Genomic DNA, 24,703 nt, shown 5'->3' on the forward strand with positions numbered 1-24,703 from the left:
CTATTCTCTGCTAAACACTTTCCTTGTTTTGAAAATGCGATTGTTCTGGCAGACCACAAAGTTGCACAAAAACAGTCAGTATTTGCCCTTTCTGGAGAATCTTTAACATGGCTCTAATCCTAAGAACATTCACACCTCTACACTAACTCCAAGTGTCACTGGCTCCTCAGCCCTAGTGTTTAAGGCTATTCAGAGCACGACAGTGTTGGAGGTTATAAGTAATAGAAAAGAGCAGTATCATCAATAAGGTACCCACCACAGTAGTCTGTGCCAGAACGAAACAGAAACCCAGGAATATAATCCACTCTTACCCTCATTTGATAGGTAGAGCACTGGCTGGCCCTTCCTAACTTCCAATGATACACTCTCAGAATTCCAGAGCCCAAGCCGCACCCCTTATGCATGAAGCCCTATTGTAGCTTCTCACAGGAGCATCTCTACTCTGCATTGTTGATTAGCAACATTCCTGCTTGTCTTAAAACAGTCTGTTCTAAGAGAACAATTCTCCTTTAAACTATCACACACTTCCAAACATAAAGGATTATGTCACCTATCCTGTTTTCTCCTTCAGCCTTGACTTCAAGAATGCTCACAACTAAACTATAATTTTCTTTATCAAACAGGTTTTCCTCTACCACTATCTGTGGCTTGGATTTCTGCTCATTTCTGTTTTTGTGTTTTTCTCAACTTAGTCTAACATTCTGCAATTTCAAAACAGATGGTAAAATACATTTTCTCATTGAATGTTCAGACTGACTTGAATTTTTCATAAGTCTAATATAAGTAATGTAAGTCAGGTTCCCTATCGTGTCAGTTGTTTCCAAGTGGTGACTGTGGAAGACATCTAACACAGCTGAGTAGTGATGACTAGTGACAAACTGTCTCAACTCAGCACAAGAGTCAAGTGCCCACTGATCCCAGACACAGCTAAACCAAACAGAGTTTAGTTTCCATCATTGCCTTTAGTGATTCCTCGTTTTTCTTCCTTGGCCTTTTTTCTGTGTTTCTTCTCTTTGGCATTTTCAGTTCCATCCACATTCTCCTGTAATCCTTCCTTTGGAAGTGTTTTGGGAAAAAAGAAAAAGGGAAAGCTGGTCAGGATATTCACTCCTGCACAGACCAAAAAGCCGATCCACCAAGCTCCGACCCAGCGTGTATCTGTGGGAGTTATGGTCAGGTCATCTGTGAAGAAATACAGATACTGCGTTAGCTTCAGTCTTTCCTGTGTAGACTGTAGAAAATTATTAGTCATCATAATTCCATAAAGCATAAATTTGTATATAATTTGTAATCAATTCACAATTTGTTCTTGATATTCTTCGGGATTTGACTTTGAGATTCTTTTCTTCTACCTCTTAAATCCTGGGATTTCTAGCATCTGCCATTTCACTGTGATCTTTAGAAAGAGTGTATGAGTTTGATCAATTGGGTGAAATTAAAATCAAGTGAGAAGAAAAGGATCTAAGGTCCTTTGTGGCATAACAGTTAAAACTAAATTTCAAAAAGAGAGAAACAGGATTCGAGACATATTTAAGGAATTAGCTTCAACCTGATATAGCCATTTCTCAAAACACCACAGTGGGTGAGGGAGAGGGGTAGAAGAAACAGTTCAGTGGCTAAGAGTTAGTGTTGATCTTGCGGAAGTCCTGAGTTCTATTCCTGGCACCCATATGGAAATTCACCACTGTCTGTAACTCTGATATCAGGAGATTAGATACCCTCTTCTGACACAGCAGACACACACACACACACACACACACACACACACACACATGCACACGGGGAGGGGGAGAGAGAGAGAGAGAGAGAGAGAGAGAGAGAGAGAGAGAGAGAGAGAGAGAGAGAGAGGAGAGAGAATAAAATACATGGTATCCAATTACTTTTTATGGTTTGTGTATTTATTCAGAAAATTAATTTTATCAGGCAATATATGGTGATATATTTTAACAGCAATACATAAGTATTTCTGTCACATGAAATCTTTGTAAATCAGTGTTTACCAAATAACAGAAAGATTTGTTTCTTTATCCACTGTGACAGCCTCATTGAGAAATAAACCTTTATGGGTAATTGTTTGAAATCAAACATGGGGCTGAAACATTGAAGAATGGTGGACTTGGAATCAGAAGGTGACATTTTATCTTTTCCTCTGTTCCTTTAGGTCTATCATCTCAAATGTGATAACCTACCCAACAGGATCAAAGGAGGAGGCAGTGGTATAGTATTCCCAAGCATTCTCCCACACTCTGGGACTGGGCTGTATAAATAAAATGCATTGTGTTACCTGTATTCACAGACTCAATGTCTACATAAATGTTTGCACAGGAAGAAGCCAACAGAAGTCCAATCAAAGGGCCAATGGTCATTCCTGTTTCTAAAATCCCTGGAAGAAAACAAAGATAGGAAGTTACACAAATACACAAAGGATTTGTTTTTAAAAATAAAAGGGTTGAGACTGAAAAAAATTTAATCTTAGATTTATTTTCCTTACTTCGCAGAGCTGGGTATCAAATGTAGGATTCTAGTAAAGAACTCTTACTGAGCCACACACTTCACTAGCTTACATTTTTTTACATAGTCAACATATGTCTATGTTACCTGTTCATAAATGCCACATGTACATGTGTATGTTATCTGTAAATGTGCTAGTTTTCTATAAATATTGAGAAAGGAGTTCCCATTGCTTTAATATGGGATGTTTTCTAGAACCTCCACTTACAGAATTGTTTCTGGTAGGGGGCCACCACTGGAATCTGCTGGATGTCTTCTCATTCAGGGCATAGTAGTGGGGCTTCCAGTCATCTGGAGTAGGGTCACAACACCTTCCTGATTCTGTATTACTTTCCAGTCATAAAATGAATGGTTTGACTCCACCAATATTTCCACCATAATGAGGTGTCTCATGACAGGACACCAAACTATACTGTCCAGCAACAGAGACCAAAACTTCCAAGGATGTGAGCCAAATGAATTCTTTCTGTTTATAAGCCACTAACTCTGATTTATTATTACAAAAGTCTCATTATTTAAAAACCACCATTCAAATCCTCTTCTACTCTGAGATAACAACAAGACTGTACTATCACAGACAGTCCCATCAAAGCCATGATGTGAGTAAGGCCCTTTGATACTTCCATAGCCATGTTTTCAGAGGGTTTCTGTGATGGCTGACTTCTATTGTCAACTTGATACAACACAGAATAATCTGGGAGGAGGGTCTTAATAAAGCATTGCCTACATTGTGTTTACCTGTGGACATGGGAGTAGAAGATTGTCTTAATTCAGTTAATATGGGAAGACCCAGTCCACTGTGGGCAGTACCATTCCCCAGGAAGATTCTGAACTGTATAAGAGTGACAAATCAGTTGAGCACAACCATGTAAGCAAAAGCATAAAATGCATACGTTCACCCTCTCTGCTTTTGTGGGTGTGACCAGTAGTTTCCAACTCCTGCTACTCTGACTTCCCTGTTGTGATAAAATCCTAAACAGAATTTAACCCTTTTCTTGAAATGGAATCCTTTATCTCCAAAGGCGCACTTTCTCACAGTGACAGAAATTAAACTAACCCTGTTTATAGAGCACTGTGTGTTGTAATGAACACCTTGTACTGCAGCTTCATCAAAGCTCCACTCTGGAAGCTTCCTTCCATAGAAAGAATGTGCCCTCATAACACCACTTCTCTTTGATCTTATCCTGGTCACCTTTCTTATCTCATAGTTATTTTCACTTCCTTGGTCCTTTCCAACCACACCTGCCTTCTTTGAAACTATGTCTACTATCTCCCAATATATCTGTAGTTTAGAATCTCTCCTGAGCCATCCCTACCCACAGAAAATCCATATTTGAACAATGTCAACTTCCTTCTCTTCACTTTAGATTCTACCTTTCTCTCCTTCTCTGTGGTTCTATGGGTTTTGACTTCTCAATACCAAACCTTTCTGTCTGCTATGTTCTCTCAAACACTTCCTTCTGTTTGATGCTTCATATGAAAAGATTCTCACAAGATCTTCAACATTTCCTGCCCTACACTGCCTACCTCTCATTCTACTCAGATGCTACTTGATTATAAGATTCTTTCTTGGTATCACATGGATCACTTTGTCCACTACTGTCGTTATTTTATTGATTATTTGAGAGTTTTACATAATGAACTTCACTAACATTTACTTCTCAGTCTTCTCAGGTCCATCTTCCTCTCATATTCTCCCACAAATGGGAAGAAAAAGAAGAGGAAAATCCAAATCCAATCCATTTACTCACGGGGATATGGCCAAACTCCCAGTGTCCAGCACTTTAAACAAGAACCTTCTTCACCCACACCCCTGCTAGCAGCCATTAACCCTGGAGAGCTACACTTCTGAATCCCTATCACAATTTTTAAGACTTCCTCTTACTGGATTCCAGTCTAGACTGCTTCTTTTTGTGGAGTTGAGAGGATAGCGATAGGGGAAAAAGGTTTAAAAGCATCTTCCTTCTAGACCTTACTTTTCAAGTTGTTCTGAAAACACTGCAAGCTCTGCAGGTTGCAGACTCCTTGCAGCACAGCAGCACTCTGGCTTGGACTAAAAATCCAATATACAGGCTCCTTCATGGAGGCTACAGGGCTGACACTGAAGTGGAGAGAGGGCACGAGCTTGTTGAGGGCATCTCTCATTCATGCACTGAACCCTCCTAACCGCTGCAGGTATCAGCTGTGGCTTTGTGCTGGTTACCAGAGTCAGGGATTGCTGGGAAGATTTGCTTTGATTTTTGTCTAGTCTGTGGCAGGAACTGTATGCCTCAGCCATTTTGGCTCCTGTACACTTTTGACTTTTATCCTAACTTGCTTGATATTGTTGGCCAACTCCTGTTCTGTCTGTTTCCTCCTTCATTAAACTGTGTATTTATCATTTACTATGTTCCCATGGATACTCCTTGTTGAAGTTTCCTCCTCTCACTCCACACATAAGTAGAAATATCTCCAAGTATGTGGACCTAGGGATTCTCAGTACATATGTGCCTTTCCAAGGCAACCTGATCTCTTCTTGTTTCACATATTGTCAACATCAATAACTTTCAGTTTTTACATTTGGCTATAATATCTCTTCAGTTACAAAGCCATATACAAAACTATATTTCTAATTTGTTATTTATTTACAGTTATTTAATTATATATGCATATACATAATATTTATATAATAATATACTTATTATTTAGGAAACTTAAATATTTTTGTATTAAACATAAGATATGTAAATTATATTATTATATTTTATATATTTTTGTATATAATTTGTCTCTGGAGTTTTTATAAAGAGATCCATAATATAACAATTTATTGTAGGATAGTACTTGTATTTTATTTTTTAGATGTCTGTGGAGGGATGTAAAGAGAATGACTAGATTAACACTGGAAAATTTTATTGTCAAATTAATAAGTCTCTAAAATGTGACAAAAGTTATTTTTTAATTTAATTCATCTCAATTAACACTCAGCCTATTTCTGTCATCTCTTCCACTCTTTCTTTTCTAAGTGATGTGTCTACAAGTTCCAGATGCCAGGAAAGCAAGAAGCTCCCAGGACCTAATGGGGATGACATTAGCTGAAATTTGCAACAAAGGAGAGAGAGAACCTGTAGAGACCATATCCAGAGGTGAAACACAGCCCCTGGTTGAGGGTTGGGGCTACCCACCCATCTCAAAAATATTAACCTAGAATCGCTCCTGTTGACAGGTAATACAAGGTCAAAGAGAACAGAGGCTAAAGGAAAGGCCATCCAAAAACTGCCCTACGTGGCGATCCATCCCATATGCAGACATCAAACCCAAATACCATTGCTAATGCCAGGAAGCCTGCTGACAGGAGCCTGCTATAGCCGTCTCTTGAGAGGCTCTGCCAAAGCTTGACCAATACAGATGTGGATGCTTCCAGTCAACTGTTGGACTGAGCACAGTGTCCCCAATGGAGGAGTTAGAGAAAGGAGCAATGGAACTGAAGGGGTTTGCAACCCCATAGGAAGAACAGCAATATCACTAACCAGATCCCCCCAAACATCTCAGGGACTAAAACACCAACCAAAAAGTAAAAATGGAGTGACTGATGGCTCCAGCTGCATATGTAGCAGAGAATGAGCCTTGTTGGGCATCAAGGGAAGGAGAGACCCTTGGTCCTATGAAGGCTAGATGCCCCAACATAGGGAAATGCTAGGGTTGTGAGGCAGAAGTGGGTAGGTGGGTGAGTGGGGGAGCATCCTCACAGAAGCATGGGTGAGGGGAGATGGAATAGGGGATTGGGGATGGTAAACTGGAAATAGAGATAGCATTTGAAATGTAAATAAATAGAATAACTAATTAAGAAAACCCTGTATACAAAGCTCTGGGTTTATAATCAAGTACAGATGGATTTACTTAAGAACATAAGCAAATTATTCATAGTAAACTCAAATCAACTAGCAGACAATTCAAGGAAATGGATAGTAAATTTGCTCTTGCCTAAGAGATGCATACAGTTTTTTCTTTTTAAGATAATTTAAAAGGAATACAATCAAGAGAATGAACGTGGATATTAGATAAAGAAATGAAGAAACCCTTCTGGGCTGAGGGGTTACAAGGAAGGAAACTGTGTCATTAGCATCATGGAGATCATGGTGTAGAGCCTGGAGTAGTAAAAGATCAGCTGGTAAGTAAGGAACCAGTGGGTATGGTGAACATGATAGACAAGACATTATTAACAGTGTTTGGTAAGCCTTCCTCTGCAAGAGAACATGACAAGAGGAAACACAGCAGGAAGTCAGATGATTCAGCAAGTAAAGGCACTTGCCTGCCAAACATGACCCCAAAACAACAGTTTGATCCCTGGACTAACTCCTACAAAAAAGCTGGTTTCTGACTACCACACTGGCTTGTATGTGCATAACATGCACACACACACACACACACACACACACACACACACACACACACATATGCACAAACAGGCACACACATACACACATGTATGTACAGAGAGAGTAGAAAATGAACTATATTTTAAAATACTACAGACACAAAATGGCCAATAATGAAACTGCAATAACTTATAGATGAAAAACTAAAAGCAGCAAAATAGAAAAAAACAAACAATTGAATCTATTTTCCAGGAAATGTTGGAGAATCCGTTAATAGTTCAGAGACAGTGTGGTGGGATTAGAGGACTGTAGGTTCAGCAGATCAGAGGACTCTCCAACAGCGAGAAGCAGCTGGATGAAGGCCTTGTCTGGAGCTACTGGTCAACCCCACAATCTTATTACCTACAGAGTGGTAGGACTCTGCCCATACCCTGGAAACCACCCAAATCGATTATCAATTCCTACATTCCAAGAACTTGCTATCCAAGAAATGATACTAAGAATGATTTTCAAACTTACCAATGTATAAAGGAGAGTTTTCAGATTTGGCAAAGTCTTCAATGTAGGAAATACCCAAGGGCATGATGGGAGTTTCACCAATTCCACGTATTATGTTTCCTACCAGTACATATATCCACATTAATGATTTCATTTCTTTCACACACTCTGCATTAAAATAAGAGAAAACTGCATGAGTATTTGACAGTCAAGACTTATTGGAAGAAACTGAAAGTGTTACAAAAGAATTAAAATTTTTCTGAAAGCCTTCTTTCAGTCCTAAGCTCATGATAACCATAACGATTTACATTACTATTCTGGCTCTAAATCAGTGAGTCACCTTTACTGTGTACTCAGAAAGAATACTCAGCAATGGAGTACAAGTGCTAGACTGGAGCCAATTCCCACTTGGGTAAGAGAGATAACTACAGATAAATACCTCTTCCCCACTAAGATTTTAGTGGCAACACATTGATCATAAGACTATACACCAAAGAAATAAACAAACACTATAAACTAGGACTCTCCCTCAGCTATATGGACTCAGTTTTACATCAATCAGAGGACCCAGTTACTTAGTAAGTGTGTTGCCTCATTCAATCCCTCTACAACTTTGAGGAAGGGAAAACAAACATGCATGTGTACTCTGAAAATTCATGCTGTACTTACACAACGCAGACAGAAGGGTGGAAGTTTGAAATTATTTACAGCATAAATTACTTTTTAGAAACTAAATGTTGAAGCAAATAGTAAATGTCTATTTTTTCTATACATTTCATCATTTATTATCAATAAAGTACTCCAACAGTTTCTGTATCAGAAAATCATTTGGGTATCAAAAACTAGGCCAAAGGGAACTGAAAGGCAAAAGAAAAAAATCTTTGAAGGTTTGCATGCAGCTCCCAAGTTTATTCTCAGCTAAATAAACTACTGTCACTCCAGAAGCAAACTATGACATCATGTTTTAAGGGAACTGAAGAAGAATGAATCCGCTCCTGTGGACTGGTCAGGGGGATTGCCTGCACGTGTCCTAAGCACAGCTAGGCCATAAAGTATGATTGTTATTCATTCCTAGTACAGTAAAATCAGTTTGCATATCTAGGAATTCAGATTCTTATCTTTAAGAAACAAGATTTCTATCTAGAGGTCACTGGGAGATGCTCAACTTACTTCTAAGGCAAGTGTCAGACACTAGAAGAATCAAGTGCTTTTCTGGGGCTTTGAACATGGGGAGATATCAATTTTAACTGAAATGCAAGAAGGACAAAGGGAAGATTTTCCAAAGTCAGTTCAGGAGGTGAGAATGGTGGTGTGGAGGTTACTGTCTTACATTGTAGGCATAATGTTTATATGCCCTCTGTGAAGTTATGCCCCTGCCCATCCTTGCTGTTTAATGCAGTCTGTGACTGGGCAAAATAAAAAAAAAAATATGATGGTTAAAGCAAAGGCAGGAAGTAGAAGGTAGAAATTCTGGAAGGAGATATGCTGGGAAAAAAGATCCCCACAAAGACTCAGAGGAAGTCAGATGTATGAAACATAGAGGAGGTAATAAATAGCCATGCGGCAGACATAGACTAGAATAAATGGGTGAAAATAAATTCAGAGCTACTTGGGGAACAAGCCAAGTTAAGGTCAAAAGCATTGTTAATAAAAATAATCTTCCTGTCCTTATTCAGGAACTGGGACTGACTTAGAAAAACACACGCCATTTCATCACATTCCTGAGCTTATAAGGTTTCTGTGGCTGGGAGCTTCAGACATGGCTGCTCTTTGACGCTCAAGTTTGTTTGAGCTCCACAGATTTCCTGAGGCAGTATCATTCAAGCTTTGGAGACTACTGCAATTTCTGTGGTATTAAAATCCAGCATAAAATGGAGATGTTCTGGACTGAATCACCTCCAGACAAAATGTTCAGGAAATGTGCTGGGTCTTTACCATATGTGACTTTAAAAACACTTTGTCAAATGGATAAGTAAGTGTGTGCACCTTCATGAGTATATTTGAATCACATGTGTGCAGATACCCAGAGGGTCAGAAGAGGGCACCCAATTCCCCAGGACTAGACTTCCAGGTGCTTGTGAGCAACCTGATGTTAGTTCTGGAACCAAAGCAGGCCCTCTGTGTAAATACTGTGGAGGTTTGAGTGGAAATGCCCAGAGGCTCTGGTGTTAAATTCATAGTCTCTAGTTGATGATGCTGTTAGGGGAGGTTTAGAAAGAATGCCACTGGAGACAGGCTTCAAGAGCTAACAGCCTCATTCTACTTCCAGATAGCTCTATCTCTGTCCTATGCTCACAGTAGAGATGTGAGCCCTTGGATTCCTGTTCTTCCTACCATGCCTCCCTGTCCTGATTGCTTCCCATCCCTCTAAGTCACTTAAGTGGGTGACCTAAGATCATCAGAAATATCAGATATTTACACTATGATTCATAACAGTAGGAAAATTATAGCTATGAAGTAGCAAGAAAATATTTTTTGGTTGGGGTCAACACAACATAAGGGACTATATTAGAGGGCTGCAGCATAGGGAATGCTGAGAATCTCTGATTTAGAACTAGCGACACGAATGAACTCATCCTTGTATAAGTTCCTTTCATCATGGTGTCTATCAGAGTAAAATAGAAGCAGTAATACATGAAGTACATTTACACAGAATTTTGCTGTATTTGGGAGGGCTTATCCAGAGCAGACCATTAGGGCTGGGACATAATCAATGGACTAATTGTTGATGCAATCATGAGACTTATATCATTGAGCAATACTGAAAGGTTAGAGGTGGGCCAATTTGGAGAAAGTTGGTCCTGGGGAGTTGCATGTTCACAGAGATTATATCTCACCACTTCCTGTATCTTGTTTATATTCTTCCTGCCCACCAAGAAGGTAAAGACCAGTATCAGCCAATACTCATGCACTATGATTCTCTGTCCATAAATATGGGGCCAAGTGACCACAGGCTAAACCCTGTAAAACTGTCAGAGAAAATAAAGACTTTCTCCCTTGAGTTCTTCCCTTCGATTTTAATCACCGTGAACATAACTAATAGAGCATATGCTTGTACTTGAGCCAGTATCACAGGGCCTGGGCCAAGAGGAAATAAAGGAAGCACCACCGTTTGGTTTAACTGCACAGTAATGTCTCTGTTAACGAGGGAAAGGGAGACTAAAAGGCAAGTTCTTGGGTAAGAATGAAACTTGGTACACAGCACAGGTCCAGATAAGCTGCTTTCTGTCTCTATTTCTTATTTGTATAATCATTGTGATATATAACTTTTTGTCAACTTGACTCAAATTAGGCACCCAAGAAGAACTCTCAGGTGAGGAATTACCTCCATCGAATTGGCCTGTGGGCATGTCTAGGATGTGTTTTATTTCTTGGCTAAGTGATGAGAGATGACATAGACTACTGTGGGTGGCACTACCTCTGGGCACGTGGGCCTAAGCTGTAGAATAGATGTAGCTGAGCAAGACAGAGAAGCCAGCTAGGATACAGCATTCCCCAATGGTCTCTGCTTTGGTCTGTAACTGCAGGTTCCTGCACTGGCTTCCCTCATGGTGGACTATAGTTGGTAACTAGATAAACTCTCCTCTTTGAGTTGCTTTTAGTCAATGTCTTATTACAGCAACAGAAAAACAAACTAGACCAGTCACGGAGATTCAGAGTTTGTCTAAATCCATTCTTCTAAATCATTTTCTCATGTGGAATTAACTCTACAATGTTGCCTAAGGAACAAAGGATTCTTAATAAGTATATTCAGACTCAGGATGGAGAATATGATAGATTATTAGACAGCTCCCTTCCCTGAAGAGGGAAATAAATTTTGTTCATTTGTCCTACATTTCTACTAAATCCAGTGCCATATTAAAGCCCTTCATAAAAAAGCATTCTGTTTTCATGTCTCTGACCCAAAAGAATTAGAAGCACAAGCCAACCTGAGGGGTCTTGTGTTGGATTTAAGGTCTGGGATCTGTTTTCCACACAGAAGAAGCTGTTTGAGGACACGTTGCTTGTAGGTAAAATCGTTTCATATTCATATCTGTGTGGACACAGGAAACATTCACAGTGAGGAGTTGACCACAAGGAGAGCATTTGCAGATTACTGACTCCTTCTTCCCTGAAAACAGGGTGTCAAGAGCCAATGAAGACATTTCCACAGCATTCAGTCTGATAATCATGAATCCTATGGCAGGCCAAGCAAGATGACACAGTAGATAAAGTACTTGATACAAAAGCCTAATAATCTCAGTTCAGTACTTGGAACCCTCATGGGCATGCACGTGTGCACATACACACACACATGTACATAAATGCAGGTATACAAATAAATAAGTGAGCAAATAAATAATTAAAACACTAAATTGGTCAGGTAACTCTAGATGCAAATTCCAGAGCTGCACAAAATTGGTGTGGTGGCCCATGTCTGCCACCAAAGCACTTGAAAGGTGAACACATCAGAAGCAGAAACACAAAGCCACTTCAGCTATATACCTAGTTTGAGGCCAGCCTGGGATGTATTTTACTTTTCTCAAAGAAATAAAATAGGCAAGCAAGCAAACAAACAAAAACAAATGAATAAAAGTAAGTAGGAAATATCATCAAAAGGGATTGATAAAAAAAGTGAGACTTATTTATAGTTAGCATTCAAGTCCCTCTGTTTATGTGACATTGCTTTCAGATTCTCTAATGTCATTTCTCTGTGGTTTCTAAATGACAATTATCTAGAAATAATTGTTGTGAGATAAATGAACAAAAAGCAAGAAAAAATGAGACACAATAAAGTAGAATGAAGACAAAATCTTTAGAGAGACACCAACAATACAAAATAAGAAACATGGTCTGGGTTCTCTGAGCTATGTTCCTATCCTTCTTTTCTGAGAATTCAAACGATCATCCTTTCATATGTTCAATAACTCCAACAGAAGAAAAATCTACATATTATAACTAGATATGACAGAATCCATCACCTGACAACAGTGTCATGGGACCAAAAGTGCCAATAAAATGTGGACATTTAACTTGAGCACATCACCAAGAATCATTGTCCAAGAAAGAAAATAACAGAATGTAAACATAGAGGAAAATGTGTTCATCTATCTCCATTGGAGAGTACATTGGATCATCATTTCTTAGGTGAAAGAAAACAAGAGGAAAACATGGGCTGCTGACTTCAGCATTAGTGTGGAGCTATACTTGCCAACAGTATAACTTCTATGCTACATACTATAACTCAGAAATGAGAATAACTTTCCCCTAGAACAACTGCCTGGACATGCCAACAGAGGTTGTCAGTGAATTTGTAGAGACATGCCTGTGTCTATCTCCTCATGATCCCATGAAGACAGGTCAGTTTCAAAGAATTATCACCTTCAGCAGAAGGTGAGGAAACACAAGAATAGCCAACTATTTATTGACATTGATTTGAATAGAATAGAAAGTAAAAAAAAACAAATTTAATTCCATTCACAAACTTTCAGTTCCCTTCAAAATCACCCAAGAAGATCAAATGACCTTCATTTAGTTAATTATCCATTTAAAATTCAGTTGTGCTTTCGAGGTCCAGTGACTCCCCTAATTGGCAACAAAAGAGCAGTAAAGGGTTTCAAAATGAAGTGAGGGAAGGCCAATACCTCAAAAACAAGGTGATATAGATATAGAGATATAGCTCAATTTGTCACTGGGGTCTGGCAAACACCAATCCAGGATTTGATCTGGAGCAATCAGTAAAATTAGGTATAGTGAGAAACACCTGTATTCCCAGCACTCAGAGGATGGAGGCCAGGGAATCCAAAGTTCATGAAGATTTTTAACTGCAGAGCAATTAATGTGACAGTGAAGTTGCACATAAGGGGTAACTAGGTCCTCAGACTTTTCCTCCACCTCTCCATGTGGAATGCCAACAGATGCAAGAGGATGCAAGCTGGTACTCTGAGGACACAGATGCCAAAAAGGAGAGTCATTATGTTTTAAAAACTTGTGCAAAAAGTGATCTTCCCATTCTTTTCTGGCTGGTAACCAAGTTTCTACCCCTATGACAAGTGCAAAGAATTCCTCCCTAGATATATAAACTATCTATACAGGTTTCAGAGAAAACTCACAATCATCCAGTCCATGTTCAATCACACATTGACTTATCCTTCTGAAAAAGAGACAATGATGACAAAAGGAGAAAGTCACACAGGAAAAGTCACTAAATTATTGACAAAATAATATGTTCCCCAAAATAATAAGAATATAATAATAATAATAATAATAATAATAAGAAGAAGAAGAAGAAGAAGAAGAAGAAGAAGAAGACAAGGTAAAGAGGTGTCCTTGACAACAAAATGTCAACGATATGACAAGCCCACGCAAGAGACTGCATGACAAAGTTAAATCTTCCAGGAATCAACAAGGAGATGAGAAATCATGAAGTTAAAAAGTGAAGATGCCAAAATATGAATAAAACATATGGTGCCATTGTTCAAATAGCAGCTGCAGAAAAAGGAGTTGAGGTGGGAAAAATATAGTATGGAGGAGAAAAGACTACAAGAAACTTCACAAAATGATCTGAGCGCAGGCATCTGATAGAGCTGGCAAAGGACTCATATCAATAATTATCAAGTTCAGACAATGGAGCTAAAAACAAAAAAAAAGGGAAAGAAAACAGGCACAGGAATTAGAATACTAATTCTGATTCCAAAATTTACAAATTTGTGACAATATGCTTAAATTGTGAAAGGAATTTTCTTTTCTTCTGCAGAATAAAGAGAAGGAGAATAAGCAGCAAACAGGGATTAGGGTGCTCCTCCAGTGACTAGTTAAGAGCCAGACAGAGGAGAAGCAGGGCACTTGTTAGGGCTCAGCCTTGGAATAGCAGCCTTTGGAAATCTGAAGCAAGGGGTTCACCGAAAGTCTGTGGTAAACCTGAGCTACATAGTAAATTTTAGGCAAGCTTGGGCTACACACTAAGGCCATGTTTTTAAAAAGATAATGTGTGGCTGGAGAGATAGCTCAGTGGTTAAGGGTCCTTAAAGAGGACCTGGGTTCATTTTCCAGTACCCACATGGTAGTTGACAACCATCTGGAGCTCCAGTTCCAGGGGTCCAACACCCTCTTCTCATCTTTGTATGTACCAGTTACACACATGGTGCGCACGCGTGCACACACACACACACACACACACACACACACACACACACACACTAGATAAAAGATCTTAAAAGGAAAGAAATAAGAAAATGAATGAAGAAAGGGAGGCAGGGGGAAGTAGATGAAGGAAAGAAAAAGAACATCATGGTGGAGAGTTCCAAGGAGATGGCACTGAGCTGACCTATAAGTTTGTAGTTCACAAGCAGGAGGAGTATAGGAGACAATAGATCCCATGACAACAGTGTATGTGCCTAGAGACGTTCGTTCCCTCTGCCAGCTGCTGATGGACTTGTCTAATATTCAGTGATACAAAGTCAATCAAGTAGAAGAAAAGTGAACTAAGTTGTAAATCCGAGTTTTTTTTTTTTTAAAGAATGAGTTCTATAACAAAATTAGCAAAGTTCGATGGTAGAAAACATTTTTAGTCATGTCAACGAAAATGGTAACTTTTATATTAATGAACACCTAAGTACTAAAAACTACCAGGACACTCAGGCAAACAAAAGAAAAAACTGAAAACTATCCCCAGAAATCAGGAACTGAGGCAAGAAATAACATAATTTCAATTTGACAATTTTCCATGTAGCTGCTTTAAAAAACATGAAAATAATCAGGCTTTCCAGTTAATTTTTCTTGGTGACCCATAATTATGTCATATTGTAGACATCTTGTAACCAACATTTCTAAATAGTCCTTAGGAAGGACTCAGCATGTGCATTAGCAGATTCTGAGAATCTCTTCATGAGCTTGAACTTCATGAAAGACTTGCCTCAAGTTCCCACTTCACAAATAGACTAGTTGGGAGTTCAAATAGACCCAAGGCCACAGAATTCATAACTCATACTGGCAGACCAAAGACTTTAACTTCCATATTAGATTTCTGTATTTTGGGGGAGTACTGTTCCTCCCAGAGTGGAAATTCTGAGCCTTTTTTCCTGTAGGTGAAAGTTGAACTTAGAATATCATCAAAACTAGAATACTCACTGGCCCATGAGGAAATGGGGTAGCGAGATTAAGAAACACCCCAGGCCCATAACTGCACATCCAACACCAATCATGATAGGTCTGTGAAGTTTTGTTCCAAAATAACTCACAAATATAATCAACAAAAGGTTTCCTGGGAGGGAAGAATGAGAATGCATGTTTCAGTAAAGTATTAGCAGCTCTTTGTCAACATCCTCTCCAACATTTGGACTCCAGGGTTCATTGTTTCACAGCCACATTAAGAAAACAGGGATGGGTGCTTAGGATGTTTTATCTATATTTTTAAGATTTAAAGAAATTGGGATCATAACAGAGATATATCTATTATTCTGCAGTATGCTAATTTCTCTATTCACTATTATCTCACCCTTGTAATTAGGTACAAAAACAAGTGTAGACCTGAATGAATGCCATCTCTGATCTCTCCTCTCATGCCTGCTCTATGCAGACTCAAATGGGTTCATGTTTTAAACATAATATTTTAAAATACCTTTATTGCTCAACCTGACCAAGACAGATGTCTATTTCTAGTTGTCACTTTTTCCCTAAGACCAGGTAATGCTGTTCAGAGTCCTAATGCTCCAACTAGGGCTTATTATCCAACTTATGGCTACACTGCAGAAATCAAAAGTCAAAATAAAAACTCATCTTTTTGATTTAAGAGAAAGATTAGTCTAAAAAATGGTTGGGAAGCTTTGTGCTGACAAAGAGTCCTTTGATTAACATGTTTGGGAGTTGAAAGAACAAATAGGACCTGGTAGCACAGACTCTCTGTCCCCAGCTACCTGAAGGCCAGAAGAGGAAGGCTTCAAGATCAAAGTCAGCCTGGGTTACAGAGTGAATTCAGGACTAGCCTGGGCAACTTAGTGAAAATTTTCTTTGCTTATTTAAATACATTAAGGACAATTTCATGAGGAGAAAAGGAAAACCTATGAATTAATTCAAGACAAGAGGCACCAAGAATTCTATGTCACTTGGTTTATAAAGGGAATCTTTTCCTTTCTGTACTTTTTTTTTCATTTTTTATTGGTTATTTATTTACATTTCAAATGTTATCGCCATTCTCAGTTTCCCCTCTCTTCTCCCTCTCCCCCTGCCTCTATGAGGGTGCTACCGCACCCACACACTCACTCCTGCCTCAGAGCTCTAGCATTCCCCTATCCTGGGTCATCAAGTCTCCATAGGACCAAGGAGCTCCCCTCCCAGTGATGCCATATATGGCAATTCTTTGCTACATGTACACCTGGAGTCATGCCCCTACCTCCTGTGTACCCTTTGGTTGGTGGCTTAGGCCCTGGGAGATTTGGGGGATCTGGTTGGTTGATATTGTTGTTCTTCTTATGGGGTTGCAAGAAAATCCTTAGACAGACTAACCAGAGGGCACAAAGACAGTATCCTAATTAACAAAATCAGAAATGAAAATGGATACATAACAACAGAAACTGAAGAAATTAAAAAAAAACATCAGATCCTACTACAAAAGCCTATACTCAACAAAACTGAAAAATCTAGATGTAGTGGATGATTTTCTAGACAGATACCAAGTACCAAAGATAAATCGGGATCAGATAAACCATCTAAATAACCCCATAACCCCTAAGGAAATAGAATAAGTCACTAAAAGTCTCCCAACCAGAAAAATCCCCAGGACCAGATGGGTTTAGTGCAGAATTTTATCAGACCTTCAAAGACCAAATACCAATACTGCACAAAGTACTCTCCTATCCTAGTTTATGACCCCAAATCAGGAGCTTGAGTTCATCCTATCTTCTTAAGAATTGTATCTTGTAGAACTCAAACCCAGGAAAGAGTTCCCATCTTCCCTACTGACTAGGAGTAGAGAGCCATCTACTTCAAAGACACAGATGTGGAAGAGAAACATTTGCTCTCTCTTTAAAAATATAAATTTCCCCAGGCTCCCACAGTCATCTCCTAAATTGACCACAAAAATTCCTTACCTTCTCTTTGAATTATCAAATGACAGAATTAGATATTAATACTCTAAATCTGCTGTACTCCTCAGGGTGGGGGGTGAACTGTCAGAGTATGTGGCAATCATGAGTAGACATCATGAGAATAATTAAATAAGTGGCTACCAATCAATTTCACAGCAAACAAGGCTATCAATAAATTTCAGAAAGCACAGATCTCAGCCAGATTAAATGATCTAATGTAGGAAATAAGGAGAAAATACCAACATGTAAAGATAAGTAAACATAAAAATAACTTACCTATTTCAAAGCTCCCATTGATAAGCCCAACTATAGATGTGGGGATACCGAATTGTCTCTCTATTTGTGTGAGCATGGAATTCATATAAGTTCCTGATAATGATTTGGATACATATGCACATGTTAATGCCAACAGAAACATCTAGGAAAAATGTTTAAGAAAAAAAAGAAATTATTTTCAGATTATGAATTTGTCATTTACTGATCAAAGAGCCTCCACCTGAGGCTACCAATTGTATTCGATATAAACAGCCCTTGATTACACAAGAAACTTTAAAGTATAATCTCTCCTCTGCCATGCTGTCCTTTCTCTGGACATGCAGTTAGAACAGTCAGTTAGTAGCTGGGTTGTTGATAGGTATGGCTTTGTGTATTTATCAGTGTACCTCATTGATACAGAAAGATATGGAGTTGTTCTATGTAAGACACAGGTATTGATGGGGCTTCAACACTAGACTGTTATCCACAGGACAAATGTTGTCCTATTAAGGAAGGGAAGGAAGAGAACCCAGAACAAGGCATTGTGTCTACAGCAAGACTACTCTGTTTCTTCCTCATGCAATATTCTTTGTAACACTTTATCTCAGCAGTGCTAGTGGTGTTCATGGCATATAAATCCAAGGCAGAACATTTTGGGGGTCCCATGGTGCAGGATAATGGGTGGTTATATATTCAATTTACAATGTGTTAGATTAATACTTTCTGCTTATGAATTTATTATCACAATCACCAATTAATTTGGATAATCCTTAGCAGAAACATATGCAGAAATAAATAAGAAGAATTGGGGAATGAGAATACCCAATTCAGTATAGTTCAAAAGGATAGATGTTTGTCTTCTAATTTCAAATGCTCTTTTCAGAGATGTTCTGTGCCCCCACTGCAAATATTTCAGAGGATGTGACTGAGGCTTGTTAATTTTCTTAGGAGTTTTTTATTTCAGATCTTATATTAAAGTGAGATCTACCAAATTAAAAAAAAAACAGAATTGGGATGATTTACTCTTTTTTTTAATGTTTTGATGAAGAAAGCTAAATACTTGGTGAGACCACTGGTATTTCTCAGAAGTATTTGGTTCCATGCAGAAAGAAAATAGACCTGCAGACATACACATTCAGGTCTACTATTACATAACGCCTGTTTTTATGAAGCTAATACTTCTGGCTCTTAAACTCAGCACTCTAGAGTATAATGCAAAATCTTTTAGGGCAGTCTTTTCCGGCTCTCTAAGGGGCTTTTATTTTGTATCCTTTTTTCTTTCATAACTTCTTTATGTGTATTTGTGTATATGTATATGTTTGGGTAGAATTAGTTCATGTATGTATATATACATGGGGAGACAACTTCAAGTGTAATTCCTCGAGAATTATACCTTTTTTTCTTTTAAATAGGGACTCTCATTTGTCTGCAACTCAGCCAGGAGGCAAGGCTGGCTCAACAGTGAGCCCTAAGCATCTGTCTGACTCCATCTCTCCATGCTGAAATTATGCTCATACATCACTATGCCTAGTTTTTATGTAGGCTGTGAGGACTGAAGTAGGCTCCCTTGCTTCCTAAGCAAATACTTTGTCGATCAAGGCATCTCTTCAGCTCCCTTGAGAAGTTGTTCTTCCTTCTCTTTAAGAGTTTATAAAGATTAAATTTACTTTTTGGTAATTTCATACATATATGAAATATTTAGATTATTATTTTCTTCCTCTCTTTTCCTCCAGTCTTCCCTATTAATATCCAAATTGCTAGCAGTACTCTTTTTAAGGTCTATGAGTTTTGATTTGGTTTTTATGGGGTAGCTTAATCTGTGTAGCCACTAGATTACAACTAAGCATTGATACTTGATGAATTTACCAGTGTGTGCACAGCTGAAGGCCTTAAGGCACATCAAGTCATTGCAAGACTAAGCATATCATCTTCCACTTGATGCTAGACAAAGTAGGCCAGCGAGGGGAAGAGGATCTATAAGTAAGCAACAGAATGAGGGACAGCTCATGCTCCACTTGTTGGGGAATCTTCATGAAGACTAGGCTGTACTTCTGCTACATATGTACAGGTCCAGCCTATGCTTGCTATTTTGTTGGTGATTCAGTCTCTAGGAGCCACCAAGAATCCACCTATTTGGCTTTGTTGTTCTTCTTGTGGAGTCCCTATCATGTCCTGGTCCTTCCCCCAAGTCTTTCACAAAACTTCCTAAGATGAATCTAATGGTTGGCTATGGGTCTCCGCATCTGTTTCAGTCAGTTGCTGGGTATAGCCTCTCAGAGGAAGTTATGCTAGGCTCCTGTCTGTAAGCATAACATTATCATTAATAGTGTCAAGGATTGATTCTTGCCTATGGAATGAGTCTCAATCTGGGCCAGTCATTGCTTGGCTCTTCCCTCATTCTCTGCTTCATATTTGGCCCTGTACTTCATGTAAGCAGGACCAATTTGGGGTGGGTTTTGTGGGTGGGTTAGTGTCCTTGTCCCTCTACTAGGAATCCTGCCTGGTTACAGGAGGTGGCTATTCCAGGCTCCAGATTCCCCACTGCTAGGAGTCTCAGCTAGAGTTGCCTTCATAGATGGTGCCTCCACCATCCCAGGTCTCTGACACACCCTAGAGATGTTTTCCCAAGGAAGACTTTTCTTAATGATTCTATTTCTAGACTTAAGAATCAGGACCTTCAGTGTGGACCTTTTGACCATGCAAATATTTTAGATGTTTCTAAACTCAGAGGACATAAATCTAATTATTTTAAAACAATCCTATAAGTTTTTTTCTTGAAAACCCATGGTTTTAATATTTCCCCATACTATTTACACCAATATCTACTGTCATTGAACTCCCAGTTAAAGTAACTGTGGTGGCTTGAGTAGAAGTGGCTTCTATACACTCATAGATTTGAATGCTTGGCCACTGAGGAGTATAGTACTAGGAGGTGTGGATTTGTTCCAGTATGTGTGACCTTATTGGTTGAAGTATGTCACTAGGAATAAACTTTGAAGTTTCAGAAGCTACAGCCAGGACCAGTTTCCCTCACTTCCTGATACCTGCCAATCTGCATGTAGAACTCTAGGCTTCTTCTCTAGCACCAGGTCTGCCCACAGGCTACCATGGTTCCTACCATGACAATAACAAAATAAACTGATGAAACTATACGCCATCCACGATTAAATATTTTTCTTGTTAGTGTTGCACTGGTTATGGTGTCTCTTTGTGGCAATAGAAATCCTACGATGGTAACCAAAGATAAACTCGAGAAGTAGTGCTTATAATGAAACCTCATGATGTCTTTCTACAAATGCTATTAGTAGTAGAAACTAATAGTTATAATACTCATCATTACCCTAACTTTTAAGGTGAAATTGCAGATCAGTAGATAAAAGCACTGGCTGCTTTTTCTGAGGACCTGGGTTAAGTTCTCAGCAGCCTCATGGTGGTTCAAAAACACCTGTATCCTCATGGAGACTGGGGGCAGGGGGTGGAGATATGGGATTTGGAATAGTTTGGGGGTGGACTGGGAGGGGAATAAATCTGGAATGTAAAAGTAAATAAAAAATTAAAAACAAAACAAAAAACACCTGTATCTACAATTCCAGAAGATCCAATATCTTCTGGTCTCCAAGGATATCAGACATACAACTGGTCCACCAACACACCTAAGGGCAAAGTACCCATATACATAAAATAATGCACAAATTTAGAGAAGTTAAAGGATCTTAACAATGGAGGAGCAGGTGGAGATTAGGGACAGAGGAGTTGCTTGGCATGTGTGAGCGCCTGAATTTAATCCCTCATACCACTAGGATTAGATATCCCAGATAATTAAACACAGACACACAGAGAGAGCAGGAGGGGGGGGAAGGGAGGGAGGGAGAAAGAGAGAGAGAGAGAGAGAGAGAGAGAGAGAGAGAGAGAGAGAGAGAGAGAAACAGTGAGAGATACAGAGAGATGTGAATAGATTGTACAAAATGACACATGTAGAAAGCATCTGGGGAAGGTAAGGAGCCGGGGAGTCTGAGCTCCTCAGTGACTGTGAGAACTGAAGGATACCTTGAAGGGCTTTGGATTCTAATAATTTGTACATCATTAGAGATAATCACTTTCCAGGGGCTGAGCCTGAAGCCTCTTTTATATTAATACATGGATTCTACTACATGTGAATAAAGGTTAAGTGAGCATTTGATAGGATGGCTTAGGCAGCAGAAGCTTAGAGAGGCATGATGAGGACTCTGCAGAAATTGATCAGCACTCAAATTTCCTGGGTTAATGTAAGTTCACATTTGGTGATGCAAACATGCCTTTGGAAGAATAAGAACAATAATTGTATCTAAAATACTGAAAACCACTAAAGCAGCTAATAGAATGATCTGTTTTCTTATAAATAGTAATTATTACATTGCCAATGCTTGAAGAAAATATTTATCTGACTGGATCACAAAGCCATTTTTTCCATATTAATCAACAGAGTGCTTCTGCTAGGAAAGTCTTTCCTAGCTGTGGTCCCTGATTTTATGTCAGGAACCCTTGAAGGCTGAGCATTGATTGACCTCTGACCTCATGCTAAATTACACAACATAATACACATCTAATGCATTTTAAACCCCACTCTCCTTTAAGACCCTCTAAATCAGTGATTCTCAACCTTCTTAATGCTCATTTCTTTTTTTTTTATATACAGTTCCTCCAGTTCTGTTGACCCCAACCATAAAATTATTTTTGTTACTACTTCATAATTGTGATTTTGATGATGATATAGACTCTAATATAGTATCTATGATTTCTCATAACCTTAGGTGACCCCCTTGAAAGGATCATTTGACACCTGCAAAGAGGCATGACCCACATGTTTAGAACCCCTGTTCTAAATCATTTTGATAAATTTTCCTGGACGAATAATCATGACTAAGCATCTATAATTAGAAAACCAATGTCTTTAAGGGGAGGAATTAAGGCCATACTTGGTAAATGACTTTTGTGCTGGAAAACTTCATGCAAACTGAGAAATATTACAAGCACTTTCAATGATTGTTTAAAAAAACTTCCATGACTATAAACATGCATATATAGAAATAATCCATACCTTGATCTTGGCAAAACATCTGACCCCATGGGTTGCAACCCTTTTCTCAGATTTTCCCATGTTGTTCTTCTGATTGTTTCCAGATATCTATTCTTTAAATAATCTTACTGCTGTTTTTCTGAGAGAACAAACAGTTAATAGTTAAATTATTTACTAAAGTGTAATAAGTCATTCTTTAAAACAATGACAGCCCAAACTCTCTTAGGGCTAGGGTGTTTTATTCAGTTTATTTTATTTCAATTTATTTGTTTCTGTTGTTATTATGAAATACCAGGACCAAAAGCAAGTAAGAAAGAGGAGGGTTTATGGTAGTTTACAGGTTCTATATCTCAGTTCATCACTGAGAGAAGTCAGGGTAGAAACTTAGGGCAGCAACCTGGATGTAAAAGCCAATGTGGAGGCCATGGAGGAACTCTGCTTCCTGCTTTGATCTTTAAGACAATCTCAGCCTGCTTACTTATACAACCCAAAACTTCCTGCCCAGGGTTTGCACCACCCACAGTGATCTAGGCCCTCACACATCAAACACCAATCAAGTTAATATACCACAGGGTATATCGTTAGTAAATTTCATTGGAACACTTTCTCAATTGAGGTTTCCTCTTCCAAAATGACTCTAGCCTGTGTAGAATTGATAATTAAACACAGGTGCATTAGTGGGTAAAAAAAGTGATTGAGGATCTTAGTTTGAATTCTTGGTAACCAAGCAAAATAGCTGGGCTTCTTTGCAATGTAACCTCAACACTGGGAGGACTCAGGCATCAGGAACATAGCACTGTGCCAACCTGCTATGATCTTGCCTTCAGGCCTTCGTAATATGTACATGTGTGAAGCCAGAAAACCACCTGACTTGTGGAAGCAGTCCCTTAGCAAGAAGGAGTTTGAGTGTCAAGGACCGTCCTTGATACCCAGCTACTTTTTGGGGCCAGAACTGATAGTTTCTCACAATTAATATTCTTTTGTTATTCTCAGGGCCAGAGCTGGTGGCTTCTGGCAATTGACTCCTGCTGATAGCAGCAGAAGGTTAGGAAAATAAACTTAGTTACTTGAGCTCTTTAACTCAGGGATCTATTTCTGGTTAAGTAACAGGCAGGCTTGGAGCAAGTCAACTCTTCATGAACCAGAGAGAAAGGAAAAGAGAGAAACTCAGGCATGCATATGTACACTGGATGAAGCAGAAAAGGGCTTCTTCACCATTTTATGTTTGCTCTCAGCTTTTATACCCTGTAAGACAGAAGTTCTTTATCTAAATAAATTACCTCACAGCTATGAAAGTGATTATCATATAGACAGAGAAAATTGCTACTGCAGAGTAACTGATTACATGGTTTTCAAAGCAATTTTACATTTCACAAGTTCACAGTAAGTTTAAAGCAATGGTTCATGTCATAAGTCAATAATGTTTAAGAAGTTACAGCAGAATTGTTTACATGTCTTTCCATTAAGAGTCATATCTGACTAAACATTCCTTATCTATTTTCTAGCTCCACAAGTTCATTATAAGTTTAGATCAATAGTTTTTAATGTTACAAGTTAACGAGGCTTTGTCAAGAGGCTGGTCATCTGCCTGGTATCTATTTTTTTTAAAGTCTTATAGAGATAAACTAGTCAATCATTTATTTTCACTCATTTTACCCTTAATAAATTGCACATTCCCAGTTTATGACCTTCAGTTACTGAGGTTAGTAGCCTCATTTTTAACCTAGAAGGACTAATTTCCTTGATCATAAATTTGTTCCAAGCCTATTTTCTTGGAATTATCTCATGACATGGAAGTCTATTTGCAGGTCCTCCCTCCCCCGCCCCCAGGAAGTTTAAAATTACTTGAATCGATCCAGCAGTTCTATGAGATTATTATCAAAAATGATGAAATCATCAATGTGTCTAAACAGCATCATTACATAAAAGTTCATCTTCATATTGATTCTGCAGGAAAGCTA

The 24,703-nt window shown here is 38.7% G+C and overlaps 1 protein-coding gene across 1 annotated transcript in view; it reads right to left on the minus strand.

Annotated features, from left to right (window-relative positions):
- Slco1a4 (solute carrier organic anion transporter family, member 1a4) overlaps positions 1 to 24,703 on the minus strand; it is a 54,743-nt gene that overhangs the window by 20,853 nt on the left and 9,187 nt on the right. The window contains 7 exon segments of the mRNA NM_131906.1: positions 961 to 1,182; positions 2,285 to 2,383; positions 7,389 to 7,535; positions 11,297 to 11,400; positions 15,477 to 15,609; positions 17,708 to 17,849; positions 22,764 to 22,881. Of these exon segments, the coding sequence (NP_571981.1) occupies positions 961 to 1,182; positions 2,285 to 2,383; positions 7,389 to 7,535; positions 11,297 to 11,400; positions 15,477 to 15,609; positions 17,708 to 17,849; positions 22,764 to 22,823 (907 nt within the window). The 5' untranslated portion in view covers positions 22,824 to 22,881.

Source organism: Rattus norvegicus, chromosome 4, assembly GCF_036323735.1.
Source record: "Rattus norvegicus strain BN/NHsdMcwi chromosome 4, GRCr8, whole genome shotgun sequence".
Taxonomy (NCBI): Eukaryota; Metazoa; Chordata; class Mammalia; order Rodentia; family Muridae; genus Rattus; species Rattus norvegicus.